This window comes from Peromyscus eremicus, chromosome 15 (assembly GCF_949786415.1).
Source record: "Peromyscus eremicus chromosome 15, PerEre_H2_v1, whole genome shotgun sequence".
In the NCBI taxonomy this organism is placed as follows: domain Eukaryota; kingdom Metazoa; phylum Chordata; class Mammalia; order Rodentia; family Cricetidae; genus Peromyscus; species Peromyscus eremicus.
Window position 1 is genome coordinate 18,376,441 of NC_081431.1, and position 23,159 is coordinate 18,399,599.

At 36.6% G+C, this 23,159-nt stretch overlaps 1 protein-coding gene across 2 annotated transcripts in view; it reads left to right on the top strand.

Moving 5' to 3' along the window:
• The window catches only part of Akt3 (AKT serine/threonine kinase 3), a 236,334-nt gene that overhangs the window by 188,415 nt on the left and 24,760 nt on the right, over window positions 1-23,159 (top strand). For both annotated transcript variants that reach the window (XM_059280533.1, XM_059280534.1), the window contains exons 9-10: window positions 6,930-7,058; window positions 17,889-18,103. In XM_059280533.1, the coding sequence (XP_059136516.1) occupies window positions 6,930-7,058; window positions 17,889-18,103 (344 nt within the window). The remainder of the gene's footprint in view (window positions 1-6,929; window positions 7,059-17,888; window positions 18,104-23,159) is intronic.

Below are 23,159 nucleotides of genomic sequence, written 5' to 3' on the forward strand. Positions count from 1 at the left end.
TGATCTTATTAATGAATTGGTAGCTATTTATATGCAAATCAGTTTGAGATGCCTACAGTAGCTGGGCTTCTTTTAAAAAATTAAGACTTATTTATTTAATGAGCACGAGCGTGTGTTTGTGTGTGTGTGTGTGCGCGCGCGCACTTTAGAGATCAGAAGACAACTTGTGGGAATCAGTTCTTTCCTTCCACTCCGTGGGCTCCAGTGATCAAGGGCCTTTACACACTGAACTGTCTCTCTGGTTCCTGGATTTCTTTCTTAAACACTGCAGATAGTGTTCCCATTCAGCACTGGAAGCAAAGCCTCATGTCATATTAACTTAGAACATTTTATTAGTCCTTGTTTGGTTTCATAGTAACAAATAATTACTAAAACTTTTGTTACATTTTTAGAAAATAAATTTGCTTTAATTACTAGTGTATGTCATTATAAGAATTCTGTTTTATTAAGGACTCCTTAATAAATACTTAGGTTACTTAATAAAAACTGATATTGGCTCAGGATACCATAACAATTTGAAGAGATCTTTTAGAAGACTCTTCAGTAGTGCATGTTGTATATTTTCTTTTCTACATAGTCCTTACTTACAAGCACAATACTTATTTACAGTGACTATTACTGTCCATGTCCAGACAAGGCTAGACAGGGACATGTACAGATGTGAATGTAATGATTCTAGAATTACTCATTAATTTTTCGTAGTGATTGTGAGGAGACAGAATGATCAGCACATTGCCACTGTATAATATTTTGGAATATCTAATTTTATTTTCTATCTAAACAGAGTTTTAGCTGTTTAAGATACTAATAAGAGCACCCTCCAATTGTCTTTTTACCACAGACTTATATTTTTCATAAGTCTTCTGGTGTTCTTCTGAAATAATGATACATTTTTTTAATATAGAAAGAATGCCTTGTTTGCATGCTGAATTGAAGACAGGTTCTGTAATTCTCACATCTTTAAGTAATTAAAAAAAATTACACGTATGGGTGTTTTGCTTGCATATATATCTCTGCACCACATGCATGCCTAGTGCCCATGTAGGCTAGCAGAGGGTGTTGACTCCCCTGGAAACAGAGTTAGAGACAGCTGTGAGCCACAGTGTGGTTGCTGAGCATCAAACCTGAGTCCTCGGAAAGAGCAAGTGTGCTTAACCACTAAGCATCTCTCTGGCCTTGTAACTCCCACTTCTGATAATACTCTAACTCTTCATTACCCCTTTCTAGAAAATTTAAGGCAATGACGTTAAGAGCAGCTTCCACCTCTACAATTAATATGATACCATTGAGCTATGCCTCTTATTTGTATATAGCAAATTGTGAAATATCTTGGTAATGTGGGGCTAGAATTTTTGCCACTATTGTACTTTTTTTTTCTTTCTTTTAGTATTTCTGCTCACTAGTTTCCATGCTCATTCAGCTCCTACAGGTCAGCTTATAACATGTCAACATCTATCTGGATGCACAGAAGCCTAGATCTGCTTGTGTAGAATTCTACCTTCTTGGGCCATAAACAGTATTGATCTCTAAAACTGAGATTGGTGCATCTGTGCTAAAGTGAGGTGTAAGAGTGAATGATAAAAATTTAGTGATATTGCATCTATGTATGTATGTATATATCTATGTTCTGTCTGTTTATCCTTTCTGACCTATATGAGAACAGACCTTCCCAGTCTCTGTCTCACAACGAGGGTTATACTTGTGTTTAAGCAATGGCTTCCCTTGCCTTCAGAGGGTTCAGAGGCATCTCCAGAATATAATTGAATGAATGGTAAGCATTTCGCACACTCAGTTCCATGCTCATTCAGTGTGTTTTCTGGTGGTGGTTGGGTTTGTATGTCACCTAGATCTACAATGTGCTGAGCAGGAATCCCTTGTTACCTTCTTGTGCCTGAGTCATGTTGATGCCTAAAACTTGAATTCCTCAGGCAGCCTCTCCACTGACCTTGGAATGAATGTGTTATAAATTTTAGTTTCTTAGCTTCACTGTAAGCTATAAAAGCTTAGGAAGGCACTGGTTAAGGATAGCTAAGAATTGTAGAGTTTAGTTTTATCCTAGGCACCAACAAAACAGAAAGAAACTTGTTACTTAGTGGGTTATTGGTTTTTTTTGTCCATGCAGCACCATGAAAAAAAAATTTTTTGGGGGGGAGGGGGGAGCTGAGTGCTAGCAAGCGCTCTACTACTGAGCTAAATCCCCAACCCCGAAAAAAATTTTTAAAAAGATTTTAAGCTTACAATTTCTTCATATACAAATAGAATTAAGATCACTGTCAAATAATGTTTACCTCTTGAATTGGGCAACAAATGTTGCCATTTATTGGTGTAGTAATTCTGTAAGGCATTGTGTCTAATAACTCCCAGCCCAAAAGTGCGATATAACCCTCAGAGTGATACAAATAATATTGTCTAGATTTTTTATTTATAAGCATTGCATAAATTTTCTATTTGACGTTATCCCTGCTTTTGCTATCTGCGCGTCCATTAGCTGTGCCTTTCCTGGAACTTGCTTTGTACTGGAACTCACGGAGATCCGCCTGGCTCTGCCTCCCCTAGTGCTGGGATTAAAGGCGTGCGCCACCACCACCCGGGTACATTTCTTAATCTGAGAAGCTTACTGTGGAAGTAAAACAGGTGTCTTTCAAATTTTAAAAATTGGGAGTGCTTGAACAATAACTGTAATGACTTTTGTCTTTACGGTTTATGAGGAAAAAGGATAGCATGAGATTTAGAATAGAGGGTCAGAGAGAGCATTTGTAAATGTTCAGTTCCTTGTTTACACAGCAGAAGGGGTTTTAACTGACATGATACCCGAAGTGTTGACACTTGTTGATGTTGAAAGTTGTGAGGCAGTGAGTCATAGATGTTTAGGTGTATCTCGACTGTGGTTAGGTGAATTTGTGGATCCTGCAGGCTCAGGAATCACCCCACTAATGTTTTATAAGAACATTATTGGATCTTGTGCAAGATACTATATGATTGTACATTACTTCCTAATTTATCTTTGTATAAGAATAGATTTGATATTTTTTTAAATATGGGGATATTTTCTAAGGTGATGATCTCTGTTTATACTTTGGTGATAAATGATCTTTTTGTCATTCAGAATATGGTATTTTCGGTTAATGAGAGAAGTAATTGATGAATGAAAATAGACATGTAAAATAACAAAGAAATAGGAAATGTTTATATTTTATTTTATTAAAAATTAGTGCATATTGAAAATACTTTATTTAACAAAATTACTAAACTAAAGAAATATTTTTGTAGATTTTTCATTCTTGAATGTGACTCTTTCTTTTAATAGATTGTTCAGGAGTTCTCATGACATTTTGATAACTTAGAAATCATCCTCTAAATGGCCCAGCATGGTAGCATGCACCTGAAATCCTAACACCTGTGAAGCAGAGGCAGGAGCATTTCCCTTAAAACCATGTCGATTTGCATAATGAAGTACAGGACAATTGGGGCTACATAGCAAGACTTTCTTCCAAAACAAACAAAAGATTTTTTTTTAAAGAAAAGTGTACCACCAAAAACAAACAAAACAAACAAACAAACAAACAAACAAAAACTCGGAAGGCAGAGGCAGGCAGATCTCTGTGAGTTCAAGGCTAGCCTGGTCTACAGAGTGAGTTCCAGGACAGGCTCCAAAGCTACACAGAGAAACCCTGTTTCAAAAAAAAGTATGCCAGGCTTTTTCTTTAGGGACATCAACCAGCTCCCAAATCATGACATGGAGACTTATTATTGGTTTTGAATACTCATCCTAGCTTAGGCTTGTTTCTGGCTAGCTTTTTTTTTTCTGGTTCTTTTATCTTAAAATAACCTGTTTCTCTTTATCTACCTTTTGCCTCCAGGCTTTTTACCTTCTTTCTTTCTGTATATATTTTACTTTCTCTGGTTGGCTGCTGGCACTGGTTGCATGGCTGCTGGCCCTGGGTGTCTATCCCATTCTCTCCTCTTTCTCCTTTCTTTATTCCTGAGCCTAGATTTCTCCTCCTGTTTATTCTCTCTGTGCACTAGCTTTGCCTATCCCTCTCCTGTCTAGCTATTGGCTGTTCAGCTCTTTATGAGACCAATCAGGTGCCTTAAGTAGGCAAGGTCAAACAGATACAATGCATCTTTACATAATTAAAACAAATGCAGCATAAACAAATGTAACACATCTTTGCCCATTTAAAATAATGTTCCACAACAGGAAAGCTATTAAGTTCTCCATCATTAACAAATGATTGTCACATTCTTACAGTTTTAACTCTGCTTTAACCATCTCATTTAATGCTTAAAACCCCCATTTCAGATTGGTACTGTCATTTACCACTGTGTGCAAAAGAAAGTTAGGTAAGTAAAAGTTAGTGTGTCAGAGGTCCTTAGTGAGAAGGAGCAGAGCACTAATGTGATAGAAGCCCCCAGGCTTCACTCAGTGCTCTAATCATTATGCTGTCTCCTCCTCCTCCTCCTCCTACTAGTGTGCTCCTGTAACCCTTCTCTGGGACTCCTGCCCATTTCCTACTGTCATCCTTAAGCTTAGCTCCTTAAAATAGCATTGTAATAGTTTTGAAGAGAAGTTAATATAGTAACATAAAAAAATGATAACCAACTGCCTTGATTGACTTGGGCATTCCCAGTTATAGTATTCTAAATTCCCATGTTCTGAGAACCAACTTCTGGGACAACTGGGAAAAATGGTCACCTTTGTTCTATACTGGTCTATCACTCTTACATTTCCTTTCATTCCTTATTAATAGATAGTGTGAATATCAGCTGAGATATGAGGGTATAAATTTTGGTGCAATTTAGAATTTTTTTAAAAACAGATTTTACCCAAATTTAGAAAAAAAAACAAGTTTATTTATTTTGGGTTCTTTTTTTTTTTTTTAAACTTAGTCATTCAGAATAGTTTTTTTTTTTTTCAAATGTAGAGAAATAATGTTATATTTACATTCTGGGGGCTGTAGAAATGGCTCAATGGTTAAGAGCACTGCCTGCTCTTCCAGAGGACCTGGGTTCAATTCCCAGCAACCACATGGCAGTTCACAACTGTCTCTACCTCTAGTTCCTGGGGATCTGACACCCTCATACAGACATACATTCAAGAAAAACACCAATGTGCATAAAGTAAGAATAAATAAATCATTAACAAAATTTTAAAGAATACTTTCTGATGCATATAAATCACATGAGCAGGACTGGTTTAATATATGCAAACTAGATTGCATACAGTACAAGATTTATTAGGTGTACAGTAGAAGATTTATTCACTTTTTTTCTAATTGTTATTTATTACTTGATCTTTTACAAAAACTATACGTTATGTTTATAAGAACTATTTTTAAAGATCTTACTGAAGAAGTTTTAAATTTTTTAACAAATTAATTGAACAAGCATTAGTGTGAATATTAGTAACAAACACATTTTAAAATAATTAAGAACAGGGAATACAGGTTTTATTCAACAAGGCACCTGAGCTTCAGCATGTGTCTTTCTTTGACTGTGTCAAGTTAAAGGAGCTGGATAAGGAGTGTGTTTAGAAGAGGCCCAGAGAGAAGACGGACCAACCACAGCAGAGAAAAAGACAAAAAGGAGACACTCTTGACATTCTTGGTTGGAGTTAATACGTAGGACTTAGTGCTGTCTGTGCAAATTAGGCTTTATTTCTGGGTTGTTGGTTCTTAGAAAACGTAAGGAGGATGGAAGCAGATGTATCTGAATTTGGATAAAATATTTGCTTCATTTTTAGAATATAGTTTAATGGTATAGTTATGGCTCTTTTTAGCTTTCTGTAGAGAAGCTGAACAAACATTTACTCTTCAGAAGTACATTATGTTTGGAATGTATTAAACATTCAGTTCAATCAAGTAGTCTGCTCAAGAGCTACATAAAAAAGACATAGCTGCTGTGGTTTCTGCTTTGAACATAACTTGTTCACATATTTTTGACTGTATAAAACACAACCATATTGCAGAATATGGTGTCTACATATTAGCACCATTAGTATATAACCTACCTGTGTTCATATGTGGTATTCTCTACATTTCATAATAACTTCAGCATTCTGAGAAATACTTTGATTGTTATATTAAATTATCTACTCCTTAAATAAAAGTTAAGTATTCTGCACCTTATTAAGGTGCTTTTCATACTTTGTATTTCTTATGTATGAGGTTGTATGATCATATCTCAGTCTACACAGATATCCATGTGATGATATCATAGCTTAAGTTTGAGTGGGAGGGCCAACTAGACTGGTATTCTTAATTGTGTTGGCTTTGTGAAATTTTCTGTTCCCTGGGCATTTCATAACTTTTTTCTTGAGATGTATGATTTTTGACAAAGGTTAAATCTCTACAATTCTCTTTGGTATGTATCAGTTAAAGTTGAGCTCAGAGACTCCAGCTCTATAACATGTTTCACTTTGATATTCTTTTTCTTTTTATGTTTAAAAGAGTTGGGTTTTTTTATTAGTAAGAATTACAAAAGGAATTACCACCTTCTGTTACAAAAATTAAATTATCAAAAGAATGTTTCTGTAAGCAAAAGGCAGTATTATGGCTGTCAAGAGAAGTATCAAAACTGTCTGTAGCAAGATGTGTAGCTTTGGGGTTTATGTAAATAATACTTTACAGTAAAAAGGAGTTGATATTGCTTACAAAGATTGTTTCTGTTTAGTCTTCTGTCCTTAGAATTTAATCAGTAATTGTTCTTAAGGCTATGCTACTTTTTTCCACTGATGTGAAAGTCAGTAATTTTATCACAACAAATGTTTGATAAAAGATCTTTCATTTTACATGTGAAACTATAGAATTTGCAAGGACTGACAGCTCTATTGGATATAACTGTGTCTCTTTCCAGTATTCTATTAATCGTTTTCAAAACTATTCTCTCGTTGAAGCTTATAGAATAAATTATGTTGTTTTCACACACAGTTGGAAAATCTGATGCTGGATAAAGATGGCCATATAAAAATTACAGATTTTGGACTTTGCAAAGAAGGAATCACAGATGCAGCCACCATGAAGACATTCTGTGGTACACCAGAGTATCTGGCACCAGAGGTAGGCTAAGTCCCATTGACAGGAAAATCATTAACACTAATGATTCTCAAGGGAAAAAAATTAAAATGTTTTTTCAAGTTGCAGTATCCCTACTTTTTTTTTAAAACAAGGTTTCAATCAGAATAATTTATTTTGCTTTTAACTTATTTAATGAGATATTTTAAGGCCACAGATGTAGAAATTAAATTTTATATGGTCTGTAAGCACATATATTTTTAATAAAGTAGATTAAATGTTTTTTCTTGGCTATACATTTTATTTCTTGGTTATATTAATTTTGCTTAATTTATTAAAGTAGAATAATTGAATAATATCAGTAAGCATATTTATAGTTTTTCAAACAATCTTGGACTTTACGTAGAAGCAGCGATTATAGTGATTGTTGGTGTTTGTGTTTAACTACTGGAAATGGTTTTGTTTTGGAAACTGAAAAAAATGACTGACTTACATGTGAGCTCACAAGAAAGGATGAAGAGGAGGCTTCAAAACCATGAGGTGCTCCTCAGTTTATTCAAGTATCTGTTGTGTGTCTGCTCTGTGTTGAGGATTTTTTGTATGATATGCCAGTATAGGAGCAAGATAGAAAATGACTGTACTCTCAAGGAACTTCTATTGGACAGAAACTATACATATAACATAAAACTGTATATAACATAATACATAAAGTTCCGTAGGGAAGAAAAATCAAAGGAAGAAAAAGGAAACGGTGTAATTTGATGTAATAGCTATCTTAGGTGTACCAGTTAGTCTTTCTGTATAAGAGCCTACTCAGATGTTCAGTGATGAAACATAATTTCCTAACCTTGGGCTCCTTTACATGAAGAATGCAGATGGGGCTGCACAGGTGGCTTCTTTCTGTTCCGCTCACACGTGTGGCCTTAGCCGAAAGTCTTAGCAGAAGGTAACTGCTTAGAGAATAAAATTACCTAGAAGCACCTTCACTCTTCTGTGTGACAGCTGCTGTAGGTGTCCAGTGACATGTCATTAAGGTTGTTGTCTCTGTGGCTCAGGCTTCTTCCAAATGGCCAAGGGCCTATGGCCTACAGATCTAAGAGCAAATGACCTAGGAACAAATTAGAAGTAGTCTTAAACTCACCCAAGCCTTCCTCTTCCTCTTTTGTTTTTAATCTGGTAAACTGTTGAAAGTTCAGTTTTTAAAAATACTTTCTTTATTTTTCCGATTTGGTTATAGTTCACATGCCATATAATTTTTTAAGTCAATAGTTTACTTTTAAAGATGTTTAGTGTTGTGCAACTATTACTTCTAATTGCAAAATGTTTTAATAATTCCAACTATGACCTCACCTTCATCAGTTTCTCATCCTTTCTCTCTAGGCTCTCCTTGTAGCTTATTCTGAACATTTCATGTAAATAAAATTATATGACATGGAGCCTTGTATGTCTGGCGCTTTCCCTTAGCAAATTGTCGTTTAAGTTTCACCCATATTGTACCCATTTTGGCTGTATGAAAAATGCTGCTGAGATCGTTCATGTGTCATCTCATTTCCTGGCCTTTTTTTCATGAGATCCATATCACTTTTGTCATGCGTTTTTCCTTGCAGCAGTTGTAAGCCTTCAAGGTTTCAAACAGTGTATACCTCCCATTACAGAGGAGCATGTGAGATGGGAGTTACTACAGGCATATTTGGGTAACAGAATCTTCCACAGATTGATGGCTACAGAAAGGGGTGTTTGCTCAGATATCTGAGTGCGAAGGAGGAGGAAACCAACACAGAGGAAGAGTGTTGCACACAGGGCAGTCAGAAGGGGGCGGAGCTGGACCAATGGGGCACCCCTCAGAGTGCAGCAAGGCTGGTGTTGCTGATGTTACAGGTAGAGGAGCCTTCCTTTGATGAGTAGGATTTCTGTTATCAATCGTCATTGTCCCTGTGACATTTGGACTAACATGTGAAACATAGTGAAACTCATTTTTCATTTAGTAATCTGAACACAGCTAGAGGGTAATGTGAGGTAAACAGTACTGCAGGGTTCTTTTAAAAAACAAAAACAAAAACTAATTTATTTATTCTTTGAGAATATCATCTATGTAAATAATATATTTTGATCATATTACTCCTCTGTACTTTCCAGGAGTACCAGGATTCTAATTAGGGTTACTAGACCATAAAGCCTAACTTTTCATCTTTAATTATGTGAATGATGGCCTAACAGGAAATGGTAATCAGACGTAATTAGAAAGTAGAATAAATTATGTATGTATTAATATGTTGCCTTACAGTATTAGTTTTTTAAGACTAGGAGTTAAATTAACATTTCAAAGGGCTTAGTAATTATAAATAAGTGCTAATATTTAAAATGTAGTACATTTCCAAGTATTGTTGTCTTGCCAAACATGTAATTTTCTCTGTTATAGAGGCTAGAATTTAAAATTCTGTTTTTGTGAAAGAATTAAATAAAATTGTAGAAATGCTGTTTTTGTTTATTCAAATATAAGATCATATTTCTGGACTAGTTTTGGTTTCTCGAGTGTCATGGAAACAAAGTCTTTGTTCCCGGCATTCCGTTGCTCTCGTTATACATTTGTAATGAATGGTGGCTCCCAGATTTAGAATACCAAAGTCATTTATGTCACAATTAGGAGAGATTACTCTGGAGAAGATAAACATCTCATTTGAGAAGCAGATGATCTCCTAAGAAACAAAAAATAATGTCTCTGTGAAGACATTATCAACTGAAAGACAAAACCAAGAACTGAATATAAAGAGACTTGTTTCTCAGAGTTACCAATACTCAAGAAACTGTTTCTTAAAAAAAAAAAAGCAGTCATTTCTACATATTTAACATTTTTATTGCATTTAATTATTTTATGTGTTTGTGTGTGTGTGTGTGTGTGTGTGTGTGTGTGTGTGTGTGTGTGTATGTGTGTGCTCATGGGCTGCCATATACATGTGGCAGTCAGCGGACAGCCTTCAGGTGCTCGTTCTCTCTTCCCACTGTATACATGTGGTCAGCGGACAGCCTTCAGGTGCTCATTCTCTCTTCCCACCGTATACATGTGGTCAGCGGACAGCCTTCAGGTGCTCGTTCTCTCTTCCCACTGTATACATGTGGTCAGCGGACAGCCTTCAGGTGCTCATTCTCTCTTCCCACTGTATACATGGGGCAGTCAGCGGACAGCCTTCAGGTGCTCATTCTCTCTTCCCACCATATGGATGCTGGGAATCAAACTGAGGTTGTCAAGTGTTCAGCAGGCACTTTGACCTCCTGAACCATCCCTTGATTGGCCGCTGCATATTTCTAAAAGTATTAAAGCCTTTAAACAACAGTCTGTTTACTCATCTGTGATTGATACAAATTATTTTATTAATTGAAATCTTGACACATTTATAGAAAAACATGATCATTACAGTTCTTTTTTTTTTGTAGATGACAAACTTTGAAGCAACTAAATTTTCAACTAATTTAAATTATATGTCCAGATATCTACATCTTCTACTACATTTTTGTTAAAACAGAATATTTTGGAATGTATTTACCCTACCTGAAAAAATTTCAAATGTACTTTCTTATTGTAGTCATCAGTTTGTGCCATTTCATTGAAGAATACCCATTTGTGGAATAAAGAAATACTGAATACTTATGGTAGATGCTAGGCACAGAGAAACACTAGGAAGTGATTTTCTTCAGTTAATGTCTAGAGTTATATATTGCAGTGGAGGACAAAGTAAGCCCTCCTGGGGAGGGGTGGGACACGGGAACCCTAACACAGCATAGGAAGGGAGAGAGTAGACAAGTGGATAGTGTTTGGGATGCAAAGGAACTAGTTTTGAATCCTTTGGGTAAGGGAGTATCTGTGAATTTCAAGCCAGGGGTAATACTGTGGGATCACATGGTCAACTAGAGAAAGATTATCTCATGTTGAAACTAGCCTTTCTCTTTACTTTCAGATGGTGTCTTCCATTTTTTGAAGCTTTCATTTCTATTCTGTACCATTATCAGTGTTGATCTTTTCTTGATAGGCAGATAGGATCAGTTAGACCTAGAGTGCATTCTGGACTACTGCTCATGTGCGAGAATCACCACAGTGTTCTTCTTTCTTCTGCTCTTTGAACACTGTCTGTACAGAGTGTGGAGGTCATTAGGCAACCTTTGTTTCAGCCAGCATGCTTTTTTTATCCTTCAATTACGTCTGTCTAATTCCAGTGGTTTGCTATTTAAACATAGATGGTGTGTATATCAAAGATTCCTCAGAAAGCATATAAAAAGTCATCTAAAGCTACTTTTTTAAATGCTCTGTGTGTCAGACTTATAGCATATTTGTAAATGCTTACATTTATATGGACTCCCCTTATTCAATATCACCAGAAAAGGTAAGGTAAAATACCATTGATTGAAAAGTGAACATATAAATAAATATTTTCTCTTAACTTCTTTTGATGAATAACGAAGCTTACAGTATATTTTTTGGTAGCAGTTTACTGGTAGTAAAAATATTTTTTTAAGGAGATTACATAGATTAAGTTCTGACAGACCTGTAAACATTTCCTTTATAGCATCTCTGAAAATGCAATGATATGTACAGCTTTAAATGAGTTCATTTTTCTTGTTGTAGTCCAAGAAAATAAAACCAATCCATTAAAAAATTATGGACCATATGAATGTCTTGAGAGGATTCTGTTTTTGTAGTCTGTGCTGTGTTTAAACACCTATAAATTATAAGAGAAATTAGAAATCACATATAAACTCTTTTAAATTTCATTATTTAGTTTGGATCCTATTAAATCCAGATGATTTTATGCAGTGCTAATTATTTGGAGTCTCAGCTTTGCTCTTGAGTTAGCAGTACCTGCTCAACTTTCCAACTGTAAAACAGTTTGAAAATCAAATGTAGCTTACATGCAAGACCCAACAAAATTAAAAGTGTTAAGTGCGTTTTGGCAGTTCACTTTTATTGTGCCCAGTCCTCAAATGTACCAGCAGATAATCATCTGAATGTTAGTTATTTTTCACATGCTTATGTGATCACACAAAAAGTACATGCTAAAAAGCAGCAGATGGTGACAGATGGGCAAGGTTGAGGAAGGTGGTTTGGGGAACCCAGAGAAATGCACTTCTGTAATAGTGTAAAAATAAAACTATTTGATAACCAACTTAGAAAAAACACAGAGATTATAAAATGACTTGATTTTTGAGAAATGTATAATATCTAGCTATGGTTACTGTTGAAAATGGAACTATGAAATTTTATTTTATGTAAGTGCAAAAAGTGCTTTTTTTTATACACTGACTAAAAATGTAGGTTGTAATTCACTCTTACTTCTCAGAGCCCATTTCTAAAGCATTTGCTTATTAGAATTATGTATATTTTCTTTTGAAATCTTTGTCTAATATCTGATGTAAAATATTGAGAATATATGAAACGCTTCTGAATATTGATAGCTCTTAGTAAAGAAATGTGCTTTACTGTGATAAATCATAGTACAAATGAAAATTAACTACATAAAAATTTAAAATCTGAAAAATGCATTAACTTCCTAAGAAGTAAGTAGAAGCATGGGAAAGATGAGTGTGAGGTAATGTAGATGAAGGGAACCGACAGAAATAAATTGGATAAAATTTTGATCTGTAAGGATTAAATGTGAGGATAACGTCTAGTAGACTCTTCCAGTATCATCTTTAGGAACTCTTCATGAGAAATGAGTGTGGCCAGTTACACGTGCTAGCATCTTTAATCTGCAGGCAGAAATAGTAAACTACATAGTTATGTTCAGAGTAGCCCTTCAACAGGGTTCTGCTATGTTCCTACAATTATGGAATTAGACTTCTAAGCTTTGTGAGAAAGTTATTTTTGCTAACATTGTGTTAAACACTAATGTTTTATTTAATTATGAATAATTTTTCCGACACCTGTCCCTGTGAAGGACTTTGAAAACCTTTCTCTTTCTGGCAGTCTTGAGAGATGTCATCACTAGTATTAGCAGGAAGTTAAGTAAATTGAAGTCCCATTGGGGCACAGTAATTAGTTCCAGTTGTTGTCTGCTTCATTGTTAGAATTCATATTTAAGAACTTCTATCAGAGGAGTTGGCTTGGTACTTGATTTATTTCTTTACTATGGCCCTATTATGGTAACATTAACAATTATCCAATTTGTCCCATAATTGGATATTGTTTAAATGTGAAGTAAAATAGAATAAATCCTCCTCCAACTTTTACAGCTAGTGCTTTTTACTAATTTAGAAGTTATGAGTTCTTACGTTAGCTGAATCTCACATAAGCTTCTTTTTAATGTTATGAATTAAAATATTTGGTATTTTAGTGGAAGCCCAAAGTTTAATTGTAAATTTTCTGAATCCTAAGGATAGACAAAACACTAACCCTAAGTTATTTAAGAAACACGAATGATGCCTATTTTTACTTGAGTTACAGTGACCCAGTTTCTTAGAATTCATTAATGTCTGTTGCTTTGTGACAAAGCAGTAGAGAACTCTAGGAGATAATATACATGTATGACTTGGTTACTGGTATTTATACATTTGGCTTTTGTCTAAAGGGATTTTCCTGTTCTGACTCTGGTTTGCTTTTGAAATTGTGATGTTAGTTGCCTTCAGGCATTTGTGCAATGCTAGAAGGCAACATTAAAACTTAGAGCAAATAGCATTGACATTTATAGATGCTGTATCTTAAGAATTAGAGCAGTTGGACATTGATTATAAAATAGTGTGTTATATAAAAAATAGTAATATGAAAAAACATTGACAAACCATGGAACTCAAAATTCTCATGGATTATATACTTCTCTTGAAATTGTAATCTCTTTTAAAATCTGAATAAGAAAAATTTTGTCATTTGTTTTCAGATACCAATTTGATAAAAATATCAAATGATGTGAAGAATATATAAATAACCTTTGTAAGTGAAGACATATATAGATGTTTCTATGTAACATATATATCAGTTACCTGAAATATGGAGTTACCAGAGAAAAAACGTGAAAAAGTGGTAAATTGGTTCATCCAAGTTCACAGTTTACTTTCACAACATAGGTGTGTAGACAGTTTGTTTAGATGTTTGATTTTTCTCCCATCTGTTCTGTCAGGATTATTGATTGAGCAGCAAGCCACTCCAGGGCATACATCACCTCCTTATAATTGCTAGCCTTGGGTGCATTGTTTGGCCTGGCTAGCAAACTGAGAAAGACGTCCCTTTACTCTTTCAGTAAATCTTGTTTGGTAAATGGTACTGGAATTAAAATGTTTTTGAAAATACCTATTATGTTAAGATTGGAAGCCTTTACTTGATAGTGTCATTTTCAAATACATAGTTTTAAAATATTTTTAAAGTTACTGTTTAAGAGCTTATTTGTGGATTCAAAATTGTTTCATTTACCTACCATTTTTTTAAAAAATAAGTATAAGTATTTTCATCAGATGTTACCAAATGTTTGGTTAGCGGATGTCTGCTTTGACCTGCTTAAATATTGGGTTTTATTATGTCTGAGAGGAAAGCAGTTTCTGGGTTCTGGTAGGGAAATTGAAACGCAGCCTGTTTCTTGGAGTTTGTACTATTTGACGCTTGATTTGATGTGGTCTCTCTTCACTTGATGACATATACTTTGAGTACACTTTCTTTTGTCACTTGGCTTTGTGGAGACTGTGTTGAGGGCCAGGCTACATCTCAGCTTACCAAGGGCGTTAGGATGGAAGGCAGCGCTAGGTGTCTGCACCCTGCTGCATTTGCAGTTTGGGGACAAGTCTGGGTCGTTTTAGGGTGAGGGACGCTTAGGTCATTTCATCAAGATCAGTCTTCTATCAGAATATGTTCTGATCTGCAGTTATAGCCTCGTAATATGATAGAGCCAGTTGAATGGGGCAGAAGTATACTTCCCTATTACTATACCTGTAGACCACTGTCGTTCATACCCTTATCAGCTTCACTGTGACCATGAAATGATGAGCTGGTTTGCTACAGAAAAGTCATCATTTGAAGTGACCAGAGAGATTTTTACAATTAGCTTAAAAAGTGCAAATTTTACACTCTACCAGAATTTTAGAAATAGAAGTACTTTGAGTGAGGAAGAAAAACTTTTTTTTCCAAAAATAATACAGAAGATATATTTGGAATAATTAATTTGATTTGGAAATTTGAGAGTATTTCACAGAATTATGTTTTTAAAGCATTCTATTTAAGAGAGAAAATATATAATACGAAGAGTGGAGTATGTTTCACATTATGTGTCTGTATAGAATGTAACAGTCATTTTTATTTTTATTTTTTGAACATTTCATCTCACAACCTACATAAAGTATTTCTTTGTAGTTGATAGCAAAGCCTATTAAGAGTGTGGCTGAGTTGTTAGGGTGTGTTCTCAGCAATGCTGAAGTCTGCATGTCAGTAACACAATGCATTCCATCAATATTGTTGACCACACAGAGATACAGCAGACAGTTCCACTTACATCATCTTGTATCTGTATGGAAGTGAAGGTCTGCGTATCAGATGCAAAACCACCTATATTGAGAATTAGTGTTTATTTTGCAAAGCTAAATAAAATGTATTTCATTTTATCTAATAGATTTTTTTTTTACAATGTAGTTTTGGTTTTTAGTTGCTATTCTCTTCAAAATGAAGCCCTCTTTTTCTGTACTCCTACCCTTCTGGCTGAAAACCAGGTATTTAAACAAAAATAAAGGATTGCCAGTTCTGCCAGCTGGGGATGAGAACCCGGCTGGTGAAATGTGGGTTCAGAAGGCAGTTAATCCAGCTTTTATGCTTTTTACGGTTTTATGAAAAAAGAGGTTAAAAACCACATTTGGCTCCTTTTCCTGTATGCCGCTGTTTTGTTGCTGGTGTAGGAATCCAGTTAAAGATTAGTTAGATGTTTGTTTTGTTTGTTACTGGGTGAAATCCTGTATCAGTTAGATAAAGGTTCAGAAAGCAGTGTATTCCACTAATGAGGTTTGAGATAGTCACTGTTAGTTTAAAAGGTACATAGTGTATTTCCTTTAAGAAATAAAACATTCCTTATGCTTCTTTGCTATTCTTTGAATTCTGTTTGTTCCCATGTTACTTACTCACATACATAAAGTGTGACTGTTTTGTCTATTAAAAAAAAACACAACTAAAGTTTCTCTTTTAGAAAATATTTTCTTTAGTTACAATAACTAGACTTTTGATCTTAAGTTACAGATGATTTTCTTGGTTTCTTTGACAACAAAGCAACTATATGGTTGAGTTTTAAAAATTCTGTCCTTCATCTTTAAATACTTCTGCTCAAGTGCCTTTTGAGGAGGTAACTTTAATGTGACTGTCAGAAATGCCCAAAATTCAATAAAGCATTTGATTAATTCAAAATAAAAATCTTTTCAGTTGATGAAATTCATATTCTAGACCAGATTTTCTCAAAGCTTGAAGGGGTTGGATAAACTGAAGTTTAATATTAATTCAAATGTAGTTACCTAAGTAAAGTGCTGGACATTGTCTCTAGATGATGAATATTCCATTGGGCAAGACTCACATTTGCAGTTGTGTTTATAACTTAGTGGTAGAACACTTGCCTACCATGCACAAGGCCTTGGGCTCTTTAATTGCACTTCCATGCTGGGGTCAGCACTCATAGTAAATTCCTGTGTTTGGATATGAAGAGATTGTTCTAATGTAACCAAAGTGATACCTTTATGCCATAATTAACTAACTAGGTTTTGTATCTGATACATTTTGAGATACATATGTGGACATATGCCACAAAGATTCCATAGCTTCTCCCTCTCCTTCCTCCTCTCCTCCACCTATCCACCTCTCCCCCTCCCCCAGGGTTTCTCTGTGTAGCCCTGGCTCTCCTGGAACTTACTCTGTATACCAGGCTGGTCTCGAACTCAGATCCACTGCCTCTGCCTCTGCTTCCTGAGTGCTGTTCCACCACACCTGGCTAAAGTTTGTGGCTTCTGAGGCTTCAGATATAAAATATATAATATTTCAAAATAGTAAATACTGATATTCATTTCATTCATTATTTTCTGAAAGATTTTAAACATAGAAGGAAGGGCTCCCAAAAGTTGCCATATTTATTATTTTACTGCCATACCCTATACTGATCATTCTTTAAATTAAATTGTTTGATGTTTTCATCTTTCACTGTTTGATTTGTATTACTGCACTTTTTAAAAAAATTAAATTTATTTTGTGTGTATAAGTGTTTTGCCTCTCTTATGTGTGTGCATCATCATGGGAACCACAGAGGTCAGAGAAGGATGTCTGCTCACTTTATACACTGGAGTTACAGATGATTGTAAGCCACCATGTGGGTTCTGAGAATGGGACCTAGCTCTTGTAGGTACTCTAGCCGCTGAGACAGCTTTCTAGTCCTGTTTTCTTTCTTGTTTTAAACTTACTTCTCAAAGTAAAATGTATAATGCACAGTATGTGACCTGTCACCAGCATGGCCTAATTTTAAGTTGTTGGAGGGACTGAGAATGTGAAATGCAGTAGACCTGAAAGAAAATAAGCAAACATCCTAGCTAATGCTTTTCATTTGATTATGTAGATAGAAATGTACTTCAGACTCATGTAACAGAATTTTCATGACTTTCACTTTTTGTACATTGAATGTTTCTGATTATAAGTTGTTTCATATAAGTAATTGAAGTTGTATTCATTTTTATATAAAATTCACTTCTTTTGAATAATGCTTTAACCATTAATGTACATGGCCTGGGCATGGCACTCCAGAAGCAGACAGACAGACCTCTATGAATTTGAGGTCAGATCAGTCTACATAGCAAGTTCCAGACCAGCCAAGGCCATATAGTGAGGGTGTTTCATAAAATAATAATAATAATAGTAATAATGCATTTTGCTGGTTTCATTTCTAGGTATTAGAAGATAATGACTATGGCCGAGCCGTAGACTGGTGGGGCCTGGGTGTTGTCATGTATGAAATGATGTGTGGGAGGTTGCCTTTCTACAACCAGGATCATGAGAAACTCTTTGAACTAATACTAATGGAAGACATTAAATTTCCTCGAACACTCTCTTCAGATGCAAAATCATTGCTTTCAGGGCTCTTGATAAAGGATCCAAATAAACGGTAAGCCTTGATAACAACCCATAAGTTGCTGATGAATTTGATTAGAATTCATGAAGTATAATCGACTCCAGGAAGCATTGTATTTGGTGTAGACATTTTCCCACTGAGATACTGACGTATTTTTAAGTGCATAATATAGAACAGTTTAAAAACACATCAACTCTTTCCTAACTTAAGAGTATTATACAAACTTTCCAAATAAGAACTTTTGAGAAATTCTTTATGTATGTGATAAGTAAACAATGTCTTAATTACCCTAAAGCTTGATCTTGTAGGCACGGGGATGTTCCCTTTCCTCCTTTCAGTCTCTAGGGCTTTATATTTCTACTGACTCACATGACAGAAAGAAAAGGCTTGTTTCTGCTCCCCCTCCTCCTACTATCTAGGTTAACATTTCTATTTTTGTTATGTAATTTTTTTCCAGGTATGGCTGAAAAATTGGTTGTAAAAGCAAGACACTATAGTTTTGTTTTTACAGATTTTTTTTTTTTGGTTATGACCTAAACTCTCCTATAGCCTTTAGTACTCAGTCACTGTATTTTGTCCATTTATGTATTAATTCACAGTATACTCACTAGTTATATGTGAAATCATTTGTTTATAAAATGCCCATAACTTGAGATAATGTGTGTATCTTCTCCCCTGTCCCATAATATATGTGTGTGGGGGGGGGTGTAAGAGAGAGAGACAGAGAGACTAAGACTATCCTCTCCCCATAAGTATCAGAACTTCCTTGAAAGTTCATTAAACTCTAGGCATCTAGAGGATAGGTGACTGCATGTTTTTGGTCATCCAGAATACCACCTAATGTTTTGTTACAGTGGTTTTTTTTGTTTATTTGTTTGGGTTTTTTTTTTGTTTTGTTTTCGTTTTTTTGTTTGTTTGTTTTTTCGAGACAGGGTTTCTCTGTGTAGCTTTGCGCCTTTCCTGGAACTTGCTTTGGAGACCAGGCTGGCCTCAAACTCACAGAGATCCGCTTGCCTTTGCCTCCCGAGTGCTGGGATTAAAGGCGTGCGCCACCACCACCCGGCTGCTACAGCTACAGTGTTTTATGATTCATGCTTAACATATATTTGAGAGACTCTTTAATGAGTGAAAGAAGTATGTGAATTCTTAGTACTTGGTCTTTGTCTACTTTAGCAGAGATTTTTCACTGTAGGTATTAATTTTTAAATTTATAAGGATGTGGGGCTGGAAAGATGGTATAAGTGGTTAAATGACTTGCTGCTATGGCAGAGGATCCAGGTTCTATTCCCAGCACCTACTTAATGGTTCACAACCATCTGTAACTCTACTTTACGGCCTCCAACACCCTTTTCTCACCTCCTGAGGTGCACCAGACAAGCACAAGATTCACAAACGTGCATGCAGGCAAAACACTCATCTACATAAAGTAAAAAATAAATTTAAAAGTAAATAAATTTTTAAGAATACCATGCTGCTTTCAGCAGAAATAATCAGATACAATAAAGAGTTTACTATCACTTTTTAAAATTTATTTTAACTTTCTTTGATTCTTTATGTATTTCACATCATGCATTCTGATCCCACTTATCTCCCTGTCCCCTCTCATCTGCCCTCTGCCCTTATAACCTCCTTCCCAAAACAAAACCAAATTTAAAAGAAAAAACAAAAACAAAAACAAACAAAACAAAAAATTAGATCGAGAGAAGAATCTTGTTGTGGAAGCTGTAGTGTGGCTCATTGAGTCACATTTCACCCTTTAGTCTGTTCATCTTTACTTGCAAGTGTTCATTGCCATGAGTCATTGGTCTCAAGGGCTTCTGTTATGCCACTGATAATGGGCTCTCACTGGGCTGCTCTTGGATATCATTTTGTCCTGTGTCATGGAGATCCTGCTGTTTTGGATCTGTAGGTTCTTCCCTTTCACGTGCTCCAGCAGTTCATAGATGAGGTGGATGTTGAGGTGGGCTAACTCAGCCCTGGTTCTGGGCCTGGGTGGTAGTTGGATTGGTCAGCTTGTCAGGATTTCCCCATTGTCACCACCTGGGCCAGCTCTCCAGCACTGCCTAGGGTAGCTCACCCAGTGCAGCCTGCAGCAAGGAGTGGGGCCAGTTCTCCTGCTCTCAGGCCCTCAGATCCAGCTCACCTACACTCGAACCACAAGGGCCAACTCTACTGTTTTGCCCAGATGAGGTACAGGGCCCTCTCTCCTGATTGCTGTGGGTAGCATATTTGGGGTGGCAGGTTCAGCTGTCCTGCTCTGATGGCCTCAGGGCTGGCTCACCTGTGTCCCTGACGGGGTCAGCACTAATGTGCTGCCCTGGCTGGAGGCAGGGATAGTTCTCTCACTCTTGAGACATTGGCCAGCTCTCTTGCCTGCCACAGGTAGCAAGAGGTGGAGGGGGAAGGCATCTTTTCCTCACCCATGCCACTGCATGGCAGATGGGGAGGGGTTGGCTCTGCTACTCTCACTTCCCTGTGTCCCTGACAACAGGATCAGCTCTAGTGTGCTGCCCAGATGGGTGCAGAGCCTGCTCTGTTTTGTGCTACAGCTGGTGAGGGTCAGGGTTAGCTTTCCTACTCTTGTGATCCTGGAGCACTCTCTCTCACCTGCTCAGGTGGTAATGTTGGTGTCTGCGGGCCATGTTATTGCAGGGACCATACTGATCTGAGTGGCCTGTGCGGCCACGAGGGGCATTGTGACTTCCGGGCCTGAACTGCCCCTCAGGAGAGCTCGCCCCTGCACTAGGAAAGATGGCCCTGCTCCTCACCACAGGTGTACACCTCACCTAGGCAACACACTAGAGCTGACCCTGTGGTCAGAGCTGGACACCCCCACCCCTGTCTGCCATGTGGAGGCATGGGTGAGGGAAAGATGCCCTCCCCCAAACTTCGTTTTGTGAAAACCAAAGACCATATTGAATGATCTTAGTGACTGAGATGTTTCCTTAGACTTCTTTTTGTTTGTTTGGGTTTTTTTTTGTTTTTGTTTTCATTTTTTTGAGACAGGGTTTCTCTGTAGCTTTGGAGCCTGTCCTGGATCTCACTCTGTAGACCAGGCTGGCTTCGAACTCAGAGAGATCGGACTGCCTCTGCCTCCCGAGTGCTGGGATTAAAGGCGTGTGCCACCACTACCGCCTGGCTTCCTTAGACTTCTAAAGTGTTTTTTGTTTTTTTTTTTTTCTCCCCATTTTTCTCCTCTGGGTTCTTTCCTGTGAATTAGTTTGCTTTTTTAGGGTCCTTCCAGGGTAGATACTTATAAGCGTTTCATATACAGAAGCTAAGTGATTTGTTTGTGGTCTCACTGAAAGTTCATGTGGAGCAGGAATAGAAAACCAAATTTCCTAATGTGTGCATAGTGTTTCTTATATATCTAGTATACAGTGCACCAACTTCTCAGTATAGGTTTTGAGATGTATTACATTTATGGTGATTATTTCACAGTTAAGTAATGAGCAGAGTTTGCTGAAAGATTGTTCTTAAGCAGAGCTATGCCTACCATTTCATCCTTTTGGGTCAGGGATAATTTATTATTTGACTTGGTTTCGAGGGTAGTGAATTTTTATCCTATCTCTTTCTGACTCTTCAGATAACTTTGGTCATTCTTTGTTCTGTGGTTGTCTCTGTAAGTGGCTGGCAAAACGAAGTCTTGTTTGTGTTTTTTGTGCATCATTAATTTATCTACTATTGGCTCATTCCCATCATACGGATAGCACATAGTAATTACTTAGGAACTTTTGAATATATGTTAAGTAAATTTCAAGAATGATAGGGCCCTGATACTTATTTGCTTCTCTCAAGCTTATAAAGCTCTTTTATATAATATGTCAAGCCTCTGTACTGCTGCATCAAAGTACTGAGGATGCAAAGATGAATAGCATGAGCACATCTTTTTATAGATTTGTAGAATAACAAAGGGCACAAACCTACACTTGCGTGAAGCATGATCCTAATTAGTGTTCACAATGAAAGCCCGGAGTCAGATATGGAGGGTGAAAGCTGAAAGATCAGAGAAGCAGAGCAGCAGCCAACAGAAACTTCTTACCTCTCCGCATCCTCAGACCAAATGGGGGGCTGAGATCCTGTCTCCACCTGCCTTATATTTCTGTCTTCACCTTCCGAGTGCTGGGATTAAAGACTCTGTTTCTCTTTTAGACTGGATCAATCTCCTGTAGCCTAGGGTGGCCTTGAACTTCTGATCTTCCTGTTTTCTCCCAAGTGCTGGTATTCAAGTGTGAGCCACCATTGCCTGGTCTCTGTGGTTAACTAGTGGCTGTTCCACCCTCTGATCTCCAGGCAAGCTTTATTTGTCAGAACACAAACAAAATATCACATAACACTTGGATATTCTTAGGCCAAACTATGTGCAAATGCTCTTGAGATCATTAGCTCAGCCTAAGAGACTGTGAGCACCTGAACTGGCTCCAGGCATCATCTGCATGTAAATACAGTTGGGGTTGCATGAGAACATAGCATTGGGAAAGTTCAGTGACTAGACTGTAGAAGCTGAGCTCCAGTGAAAGATGAAACAAGTGTATTAGATTGTAAGGATTTTATGTTTCTTAGGAAGTAATCTTTATTCAGGGAAGGATGAGAAACCAGAAGAATTTTTTAAAGAAAGAAATGGTATAATGAGATATGTGTGATGAGAAGGGAGCCCTGGCAGTTGTGGTGTGGTCTGGTTGGAAAAGCAAAGGGCAGGAATGCAGAACACTGTGCAAAGCCTGTATGGCAGATACATCACTTAGGATCCTGAGGCAAGAGGATTTCGGGTTTAAAGCCAGCCTGAGTTACATAGGGAGATCATATTTTAAAAACAATTGACAAAAATTTTTAGATAAAGTAGATTCTTTTTGAAGCAAAGGGTTTTTTTTAAAAAAAGTAAAAACAAGCAACGAATACAGTTTTGAATAAATAGAAATGGTAAGGAAGTTATTGTGGGGAATCCTAGAAGTACCCAGTTAGGGTGATTAATTTGGGGAACAAAAAGGCAGAGGCTAGTAGTGGTGGATGCTGAGAGTAACTTTAGACATACCAAGTCTGAGGTTTCTTTGGCAAACCAAGATGGAAATGTCAAGTAAGCATCTGGAAG